The sequence below is a fragment of the Oncorhynchus nerka genome, linkage group LG12 (assembly GCF_034236695.1).
Source record: "Oncorhynchus nerka isolate Pitt River linkage group LG12, Oner_Uvic_2.0, whole genome shotgun sequence".
Taxonomy (NCBI): Eukaryota; Metazoa; Chordata; class Actinopteri; order Salmoniformes; family Salmonidae; genus Oncorhynchus; species Oncorhynchus nerka.
In genome coordinates, this window is record NC_088407.1 from 56,057,304 (window position 1) to 56,068,715 (window position 11,412).

Below are 11,412 nucleotides of genomic sequence, written 5' to 3' on the forward strand. Positions count from 1 at the left end.
AAAATACTGTATATTTTATAGTTGAGATCCTTCACCCTTTGCTTTGATAACAGCTTTGCACACTCTTGGCATTCTCTTAGCATTCTCTCAAACAGCTTCATGAGGTAGTCAGCTGGAATGCATTTCAATTAACAGGTGTGTCTTGTTAAAAGTTCAATTGTGGAATTTCTTTCCTTCTTAATGCGTTTGAGGCAATCAGTTGTGTTGTGACAAGGTGAGGGTGGTATACAGAAGATAGCCCTATTTGGTAAAATACCAAGTTCATATTATGGCAAGAACAGCTCAAATAAACAAAGAGAAATGACAGTCCATCATAACTTTAAGACATGAAGGTCAGTCAATATGGAAAATGTCAAGAACTTTGAAAGTTTCTTCAAGTGCATTCGCAAAAACCATCAAGTGCTATGATGAAACTGGCTCTCGTGGGACCACCACAGGAAAGGAAGGCTCAGAGTTACCTCTGCTGTAGAGGATAAGTTCATTAGAGTTACCAGCCTCAGAAATTGCAGCCCAAATAAATGCTTCACAGAGTTCAAGTAACAGACGCATCTCAATATCAACTGTTCAAAGGAGACCGTGTGAATTAGGCCTTCATGATTTTATTTAGAATTCAAGGCACACTTAACGAGCATGGCTACCACCATCCCATCTGGATTTCACTTATTTCAATTTTTATTTAACTAGGCAAGTCAGTTAAGAACAAATTCTTATTTACAATTACGGCCTAACCTCAGCCAAACCTGGATGACGCTGGGCCAATTGTACGCTGCCCTATGGTACTCCCAATCACAGCCAGATGTGATACAGCCTGGAATCGAACCAGGGACTGTAATGACACTTCTTGCACTGAGATGCAGTGCCTTAGACTGCTGCACCACTTGGGCGTGGGACTATGACTTGTTTTTCAACAGGACAATGACCCAAAACACACCAAGAAGGAGAGTGATGGAGTGCTACTTTGAAGAATCTCAAATCTAAAATATATTTTGATTTGTTGAACACTTTTTTGGTTACTACATGATTCCATATGTGTTATTTTATAGTATTCATTTCTTCACTATTATTCTACAATGTAGAGTAAAAATAAAGAAAAACCCTTGAATGAGTAGGTGTGTCCAAACTTTTGACTAGTACTGTATATCAGCTCTCAACAGATGCACCATCTTTTCATTTCACCTTATTCTGCCTTACGCACATGACTTATAAACAGAGGTAGTCTGGTGTGGCTGTAGAAATGTATTTCTGCCTCTGAGGCGGTGGGATCTAGTGGGGGGCCAAATGAAAGGCTCTGCATCTCTGGTGGCAGGCTCAGGTCAGCTGTGTCAGAGATAATCCCAAACATGACGTTTGGTCAAATGCCATCAGATGTATAACCACATATTTTCTAAAGGCCCTGATGTTTCTCAGCTTCAGCTCAATGGATTTCAAGATCTCAAGTCGTTGTGATGATTACAATAATATTTTAAGTTTCAGACTATCAAAATGTCTGCATGTGGTGAATCATATGATCCCCAACTATTCCCTATGTATGAATCCAACCAGGTGTTAGCGGCTTTTGGAGAAATCCCTTGATAATGTTTACCATTAGATGGGCCATTAACTGTTGGATTCATTTCCAATCAGCCCTCCTGATTGGTGCCTGTTTTCTGAGACCATGGCAGGTGAGTGCGAAGGACATTAGCTGACTGATTATCAGGGTTGGTTGGAGTGACATTACACACAGTTCTTCCCATGGGATCACACCAAGTTAATTAGCATAGCACTACTTTGCCTCATGTTTAATTGCCTTCTGTCTGTGATTAAATGTGTATTGACATTGCAGTTCACTTCTAATGAATAACAATGGATAATTGGGCAATATTAAATATTTTGCCCAATACACATCCATTCAGATGGTTTAACATAACATAATCAGACCTGGAGCACTATGCAAATGTGTTGTGTCCAAGCTACTGTACAATATGTTAGCAAAAATAGAGGCTCATTGACAAAGATAAGAATTGTTCAGTAACTAACTTCACAAATAATTCTCCCCACATTATACACTGAGTGTACAAAACATTAGGAACACCTGCTCTTTCCATGACATAGACTGACCAGGTGAATTCAGGTGAAAAATATGATCCCTTATTGATGTCACCTGTTAAATCCACTTCAATCAGTGTAGATGAAGGGGAGGAGACAGGTTAACGAAGGATTGTTAAGCCTTGAGACAAATCAGACTTGGATTGTGTATGTGTGCTTTCGACACCTTGTAGAGTCCATGCCCCGACGAATTGAGGCTGTTCTGAGAGGATAGGGGGGGTGCAACTCACTATTAGGAAGGTGTTCCTAATGTTTTGTACACTCTATGTAGTTCTTGTTGTATTATGTCCTTGTATTACTGTAAGTCCTTTTCTCTTAACCTTTTTGAGATGCCATCTGATGTTAGCCACTCTCAAGATGTTGGGTCCCATGATATCTCCTCCTGTGGTCCACTGGGTAGACAAACACCAAGTTGGATCGATACAGATCATCACTCAGCTTAGGCCTCCTTTCTACATGACAAGAGAAAAGTAGCACAAATGTCATTGCCAGGCCCTGGATACAGCACACATAAAACGTAGGCTATTGCATGGCATTCCCGAGCGCATTCCTCTCAATATCCAAAGGTGCGTATTTGAGGAAATCCTTAGGCCATTTGTGCCCGTGTTTGCCCCAGGACCCAGTGGGGTGAGTCGGTGTAATAACTGCTGCCCCCTCCCTCTGAATCACATCACTATGGCTGTCCTGCCTATTTATTTAGCCGGGTTGTGTGCCTTCCCAGTCTAGTCGCTTTTCAGATTCATTTCCAGGTAAACACACTGTGGCAAGCCGCAAACCTGCAGCCAACAAGCGTTGTCACAGCTGTGGCAGATAATGGGAAGGCCAAACTCCGGGCCTGTTCTGGAATGTTTACTGTCACCACAGGCACTTGGCAGCAAACATTTTTCCATCGCTTTCCGAAGAAAGAGGCTCACTTTATTAATTTTATTTTTACGGATCACAAGCTTAACTTATTGACCCCAGTGTTTTGTATGAGGTAAGGCAACAAAAACTCGAAAAGGGGGAAACTAAAGTGAATCTTTAAAGCTCGCTGAAAACTGAAGCAGCACAGTGGCAAGAAATCCTACTCTGAAAGCGAAGCTTGAAGCAACACATTTCTGCCAACAACTTCTGGGTGTTTGAAGGAATGTTAGATGGTCCTACCTTTCTCACAGAGCAGAGAGGAGCGCACCCAGTTTCCATCCCCCAGCCCAGCTCTGTTTCCAAGTACCTCTTAGGATGACCCTGAGGCAAAGGGGATCCAGAGAACTAGGCTTTGTGATATGATGGCGTGATATGATGGCGTGATATGATGGCGTGATATGATGACGTGATATGATTATGTAATTGAAGGTGTGTGGTAATAGCACAACCAGGTGTCAGACTGTCACCTTTCCATTGGTCCACAAGGGAATCTCTAGTGTGGTAAGGACTGGAGTGTTCAACTCCGGTCCGTTAGGGCCACAGTGTTTGAAAGCGGCCTTTGAAGGCTGGAGCTGTGCACCTGTGGGTGAGAGACTTAAATTCATATTCAATGTTTCATTCATGGGGGCAGACAAGAAATACATGTAGCCTATCCCCCAAGAGCTGCCATATCCCCTTAGCTTCCAGTCAGTACCTGGTATGAATATCAAATTGGCTGAGAATAGCAGCCAAAATCTCCATAAAATCAAAGCATAAAGTGCCCTGATGTGAAGCTGACCATCCAGTACCATCCAGTTTTTAAAGACCCTGAACCATAAAGATCCAATACCATGCAGTTTGCAGAGTCCCTAGTGAGACTGGCCATGTAACATATTGTACAACCAGTATTCCTCTTGTATGGTGGCAGAAAGGTGAGAACCAGCTAGCGGGATATTGCACTGCAATGCCAGCGCTGAAGTATTATAGCACAACCCCTTCTGAAAAAGGTGGGGAAAAAGTGGTATATCCTTTTCTGTCACCCATTGGACAAATCACCCATTGCACTCACCTCCATCTCACACATGACAAAGGATTGATGCATATGTAAGTTTGTTAAAATGGTCTACATCCATTGTTGCAGGCAGAAGTCTGGCCCAGAGGTCTGGCCCAGAGGTCTGGCCCAGAGGTCTGGCCCAGAGGCCATTTTAGCTGTTATATATAAAATAATGATATACAAATATTGATGTCTAATGTTTGTAGACAAATTATGAGATTAGGATAAGTTGACTATTTTATTATTGATTGATGTATTTGTTATATGTTGTATGGTGCTGTTTTGTACTGATTATTGTGGTTTCCTTGTGTTTAGTCTGTATTGTGTTTTCCATCAGGGACCAGGTTGGAAACAAGTGAATTTTGCTGTAACGTGTTATCCCCTGTGTTTTATTCAGTGCATATTTTTTCCAATCAATATGGACATAATAACGTTATATTATAGTTTTTGTTTTTATAGTAATGAACAAATGTGTGAAGACATGGGGAGGGGATACGCTGGTTAACAATTAACTCCGGAATTAGCTAAATATTTTACAAGAACATTGGTCATATTGTCATTTATAGCATGTTTTTTTTTTAAGAACATTACTTTGTGATAGTATGGCCAGTCACATTTTAGCATTTTATGTACAGTTGGGAAAGAGGTCAATGACCTATAGTTGTCATGGACACAATGTATTCAGAACTCAACACTCAAAAGGTGTTGAAAATGGTTCTTTGGCTGTCCCCAATCGAAACCCTTTTTGGTTCCAGGTAAAACCTTTTGGGGTTCCAGGCAGGTAGCCTAGTGGTTAGAGCAATGGGCCAGTAACAGAACGACTGCTCGATGAAATCCCCAAGCTGACATGGTAACAAATATGTTTTTCTACCCCTGAACAAGGCAGTTAAGCCGCTGTTCCTAGACCGTCATTGTAAATAAGAATTTGTTCTTAACTGACCTGCCTAGTTAAATAAAGGTCAAATAAAATATAAACTTTTGGGTTCTGTGTAGAACCCTATGTGGAAAGGGTTCTACCTTGACCCAAAAAGGGTTTTTCAAAGGTTTATCCTATGAGGACCTGCAGCCTAAGAACCCTTCTAGGTTCTAGATAGCACCTGAAGTGATCCAACAACGTCAGCATGAATATTGCAATGCTCAGCTTTTTAAAACATTGTAATGCAAAAAATAATATATATATTTTTTTATAAGAACAATACTTTTCAATGTCTATACCATGACGATTTCGGCTTATATTACGCCTCTCAATAAATGGAAGTAACTGTGTTGAATGTGTAGGCTATGTGGTCCTTAGACACACCAAGGGGTGGTCATGATCTCATTTCCAAGTTAAGCAGACGGTCTGTTGTCCCCTCGTCAACACCGAATGGTTTACTCTCCTTTACTAATGGGGTTTTACCGATAGTTATGCTCTTACATCTATATGCAGTCAAATAGATGTTCAACCAACGGCACGTGGCTGGCACCATTCTGTGTCCTCACTTTGATCCGGTAAATAAGATAGGAAGTTATTCTATAGGCTAGTTGATTAATGAATGTAACGATAGGCTATAGAGATTTTAGAGGGTGTCGTTTTCTGTACGTAGTCTAATGCACCACTAACAATTATTGTTGGACAAATATAACCAAGAGAGGGCGCTGAAACGTAAATCTTCCTCTAATTGTTCTCGCGCACAACACTAATACATTATCACAAAAACATATAAATAATTCTAAATAATAAGGAAACCTTAAGACATGGCCATTATTATTATGTTTTATGAAATCTGTAGTGAAAACAACATGGAACATGTTATTACTGATTAGGCCTATTTGTCATTTATCTGCCATGATTTTAAATGTTTATTTTTCATATTTGTTGTACTTTATTTTAATTTTATAATTTCAAATAGGCCATTCCCTATTCCCTAGGCTACACCAAAATGTAAATTCGTTAGTGGCTGGATTGATTTTATTCTAGCCTAAATCATTCTTACTTTTTTTCCTAAAGCCTATCAGCCGACATCGAGGCAATCCGTTAAATCGTCAGTGCTCAAACACATTGAATAAACTTTACTTTGTTTAAGGTATCTAGCGCTTGTGTCCTGGGAAATCAATAGTCCACACCTTGACACACACGCGCGTTCACGGACGACACGTTCTCTTTCCTATTTTAGTCCACACAATTCAATAGCAATAGAAGCTACCAAGTGAATATTATCTTGAAATTGTAAAATGCAAAAACGTGGCAATATGTTTTGATATAGGCTACATATTAGGGCCGTATGTTGTTATTGCTTGCAATTGAGGTTGAAAATATCAATATTATTCTTAAAGGGACAATAATATACGTTTTTACCGTAAAACTGGATGTGAAACCTGAATTGCTTAGGCTACGAATGATTCAGACTAATGGATCAAACTTAAACTAAATAATTTCTCTATCACTTTACCAAAGCTTTATGAAATTGGGTGGCTTAAGATGGAGTAGACTTCGATAAGATCGAGTAGACTAATGAAATAGTACATTACCTCGTCAAATACTCAACTAAATCTAGGTCCTTGGTGGTAGGGAAGAAAAACAATTAAGATGCATTTAAATTCCTTTTTCAAGCAACGTCTGAAAAGAACATCACAAGAGAAATAACGCATGATAAAAAAGCAGCGCCAAAACAGCAATTAACACCCCCCCCCCCTTTCTGAAATTCAATAAGATTATAATGAAAAGTTTTATATGAGACTGTTATTTTTATTCAGCGCAGGTGTACAATAGGGGGCAAATCGAGGAGGCTAACGCCTAGGTGTGAGGAGATTATTCAAATAGGGCAAGTGAAGAAGTAGGGATTGGAGGCTCGCCTGGCGCACAGAGCTATATCATAGCGTTTACAGCCAGCTCGGAACGTCATTTGAACTCCGGTCATCATCAGACGCTTTTCAGCGCCCGTGGGCACGGCTGGCTGAAAGACACACATGCGCCAGTCCTTGACTAAGGATCCTACCAACGACCCGAATACCCCGTGGTCCCAAATCACCGTTTGTTAGAGCGCGTTTTGCCATTTCTTCTGCGGAGAAACGGTTTGACAACTATTCGGAACTTCCATGATGCTTGGAGCAGTTAAAATGGAAGGACACGAACACACAGACTGGAGCACCTACTACGGAGAGCCCGAGGTGGGTACCTTAAATATTTTTTTTCGTCTGCAGCCGATCCCATTTTATACAACTCAATATTAGCCCAGAGATAATATTAACTTTGTGATCAAATATTGACTTGAGGCGCCTCCAAATCCTGCCCCATCTCTACGCACGGCACTATCCTAACGAAGTTGTGCTTGACATGTAGGGAAAACTTTTTACTCAGATTGTAATTCCATATGTCTACATTTATCTTTACAAAATCATACATAGTTGTGTCATTTTACCCAATGAGCAAACATTTGTTTAACCGTTTTGATTGGTGAACGATGAATTCAAATATTTGTGTTGCATGTTCTATAATATTGTCCACACACTAGAACAATTTAATCAATTTTCTCTTTGTATTTAAGCTGATTACCTGACGTAAGATATGGTGACAATTCTTCGTTTTTACTTCCTTGATGTAGGCTAGACATTTAAGCTATTGGTCACATCATCGAGTGAAATTATATTTCTGTCAAGCAATTTGCTTGACCAAATTTAGCATTGGATTTCAGAAGATGGAACTGCGCCGGGATTTCTTGCTTTGACATCAATTTCGATCATTTATGTTGACCATTATAATAATACTGATTATCATAGTTTTGCTGGTTGTTATCATTTTTGCGGATATATTTGATATTATGTTATTATCATAGCTTTATTAGGTTCACTACACATGAACACTATCAACCCTTCCCGAAAATCTCAAACAGGCTAACAATACTTGTTTTCTGTCTTGCTTTCCAGTGTTACACCTCGGTTGGCAACATGAACACAGGCCTGGGCATGAACTCAATGAACACCTACATGAGCATGTCGGGCATGAGCACCACGGCCAACATGACAGCCAATCCCATGAACATGTCCTATGTCAACACGGCCATGAGTCCCTCCATGACCGGAATGTCACCGGGCACCGGAGCCATGAACGGCATGGGCGCTGGCATGACAGCCATGAGCGCCACGCTCAGCCCCAGCATGAGCCCCATGACCGCGCAGCCTCCGTCCATGAACTCCCTTACGTCCTACGCCAACATGAACGCCATGAGCCCCATGTATGGACAGTCCAGCATCAACAGATCTAGGGACCCGAAGACATACCGGAGGAGCTACACTCACGCCAAGCCCCCGTACTCTTACATTTCTCTCATCACTATGGCTATCCAACAGTCCCCCAGCAAGATGCTGACGCTGGCCGAGGTCTATCAGTGGATCATGGATCTTTTCCCGTTCTACCGACAGAACCAGCAACGCTGGCAGAACTCAATTCGCCATTCTCTATCGTTCAATGATTGTTTCCTCAAAGTGCCTAGATCTCCGGATAAGCCCGGTAAGGGCTCGTTTTGGACACTCCACCCGGATTCGGGGAACATGTTCGAGAACGGCTGCTATCTGAGGAGGCAGAAGCGGTTTAAGTGTGACGGCCAAAAGAAGATGTGCAAGGAGTCAGGAAGGAAGACATCCGAGGGCGGCTCGAACAGCAGCTCGGAGAGTTGCAACGGCAACGAGTCCCCCCATTCCAACTCCTCCCCCAACGATCACAAAAGGTCTCTGTCAGACATGAAGTCGATCCAGGCTCTGAGTCCGGAGCACGCCGCCTCACCGGTGTCCCACTCCCAGGTGCATGGGCACCTCATGTCCCAGCATCACTCGGTCCTCGCACACGAAGCGCACCTGAAACCCGAGCATCACTACTCGTTCAACCACCCCTTCTCCATCAACAACCTCATGTCTTCGGAGCAACAGCATCACAAAATGGACCTAAAGACTTACGAGCAGGTGATGCACTATTCCGGCTACGGTTCCCCCATGGCCGGGGCGCTATCCATGGGTTCAATGGGAAAAGTGGGTTTAGATTCCTCGTCAATACCCGCTGACGCATCTTACTATCAAGGTGTCTACTCCAGGCCTATTATGAACTCCTCATAAACTCAGTCCCCAAACAGAAAACGGACTCTTTCCAGCAATTTGTACATTTGTAAAATGATAGTTTGTGCATGTAGGACTATTCCATATATTTTTGACGTTTCCCACTGATTTAGTTGTCAAGTTGGTTTAGTAATTATTTTGTAAAGGGATGTTAATAATAATGTGACAAAATCTGTTCAAAATGCGGCGTTAAGAATGGACCAAAAGACAATAAGCCTAGTGTAAAATGCATCTGTATAGGCCCTACCTACCGGGATTCTTAAATGAATTGAAATGCATCGTGGGAGACTGAAGTTCTTCAATCATTTGTGTAATTCTTATTTATGGCTTGTAAATGTGTGTTGTTGTAGTTGACGACAAGAACACAATCTATATTAAAGTGTTATTTGGATTTTTTTCTGAACACAATTTTGTTATTTACACAGTTGGTCTAGGCCTATTACGCATCAATAAAATAATAGGCCTATTATTAGTAGTCAATAAAAGTAATAGTAGCATTATTATTATTAGTAGTAGTAGTAGTATAAGTAGTATTAGTAGCATTGGTATTATTATTATTATTAGTAGTAGTATTAGTAGTATTAGTAGCATTTGTATTATTATTATTATTATTAGTATTAGTAGCATTATTATTATTATTAGTAGTAGTAGTATTAGTAGCATTAGTATTATTAGTAGTAGTAGTAGTTGTAGTAGTAGAAGTAGTAGTACTATTCGTATTATTATTAGTAGTAGTAGTAGCATTGGTATTATTAGTAGTAGTAGTAGTTGTAGTAGTAGTACTATTAGTATTATTATTATTAGCATTAGTAGTATTAGTAGCATTGGTATTATTATTAGTAGTAGTAGTAGTTGTAGAAGTAGTAGTAGTAGTAGTAGAAGTAGTAGTAGTGGTAGTAGTAGTAGTAGTAGTAGTAGTAGTAGTAGTAGTAGTAGTAGACCTAGTAATATGCAGTAGTGGCAGCTTCAGATATGCCAAATAATTTAAGATGACAATATTTTTTTCAGGTCTTCACTCTTATAAAAGTGTTCCGTTGTGTCCAATAAAATCATATTTAGGAGGAGTTACATCTTTAAACACCACGAAAAGGCGCATTTTATTTGGTGAGCTGGGTGCTCATAACGATACTGATCATCTAGGTGTGTAGTGAGGATGGAGGGAAAATAAGTTTGATCCTCTCAATGACCAAACCATTTTCGAAAACATAAAGAGCAAACTATAGGCCTATTGATAAGTGGTCAAATGTTGACAATGACAACAACAAAAAACACTAGGTTTATGCACAATATCGAACATTTACGATTTCTTTCACATTTTGGATTGCAGTTATTAATCTGCACCTTCATCGTCGTACAACTAACTATCTTATAAGTGTTTCTTTGTGCCTCCAATGGGTGACAAGTGGACTATTCTCACTTTGGCCAAAGATGTTTCATTTAATTCCATATATCATATTGTAATATTTAAAATGTTAATGAAATTCATATAAATACTAAGTATAGCCTGCTATAGCCGACTTGAAAAAGAACAGGAAGGCCCACTCACTGAATATGCTCCCAATCACTGACAACGATCTTCGTCAGGTCAAACAGAACGAATGATCCCATCCACATGATCATTAAGCAAATTATGATATAATTCATATTCACACAATTCCTACGCGAAAGAAACCAGAAAAATGGACCTATTTATCCACATGGCCCCTAGATATTTAGCAAACAACATAACGTATATTAACTAGCTGTAGGATATGTTACAAACTTTGATTCCAAGTGACAGTGGTGAAATAGGGGTGGATGGAGGGCAGAGACAAGGATAGGCGTTGAAAACGGTCACAAGCAGTCAAGCTATGCTATAGAAGTGAGGACATGCACCAAAACAACAATATCCAGCTCAGCTCAACACAGTCATGTGTTTTCTATCATAATATTATGCTAACGATCTTTTCAAACGTGATATCAACAACAGTTAGGGGCGGCTCAATGTCAGATAGCAGAAACAACAACAGCTATGTTAAAATGTTCTTCATGCGATAAGGGCTCTATCCTCGGCACACGGCTTTTGCTTTAGTCATGTCTTTAGTCATGTTACAACCTTAAAATGCATTCTGGAACGTATTCATCAGTAAATCGTGCACACGCACACACACACGCACGCACGCACGCACAGTGAGTCCCCCCGGGTGGAAGACACTCATGTTGAGATCTTTGGATGAAAAGTGTTTAATTATCACATAAAAGTGTCCCGTGGGGTCAGAGAAAAGTTGTGGGGAAGGGGGCTGATTGAGAACAGTCTACTGAAT

The 11,412-nt window shown here is 40.5% G+C and overlaps 1 protein-coding gene across 1 annotated transcript; it reads left to right on the forward strand.

Annotated features, from left to right (window-relative positions):
• Positions 1-6,817: 6,817 nt before the first annotated feature.
• On the forward strand, positions 6,818-9,517 carry LOC115138943 (hepatocyte nuclear factor 3-beta). Its single transcript, XM_029676124.2, has 2 exons — positions 6,818-7,171; positions 7,928-9,517. Exons 1-2 carry the CDS (start codon positions 7,100-7,102, stop codon positions 9,107-9,109), a joined length of 1,254 nt encoding a protein of 417 aa, XP_029531984.1. The 5' UTR covers positions 6,818-7,099; the 3' UTR covers positions 9,110-9,517.
• Positions 9,518-11,412: the final 1,895 nt, after the last annotated feature.

Bases quoted from the DNA above. Each gene is read 5' to 3' on its own strand.
- LOC115138943 (XM_029676124.2), top strand. From the start codon at position 7,100: ATGATGCTTGGAGCAGTTAAAATGGAAGGACACGAACACACAGACTGG. The intron at 7,172-7,927 runs GTGGGTACCTTA...CTTGCTTTCCAG, and splicing joins CCTACTACGGAGAGCCCGAG to TGTTACACCTCGGTTGGCAA.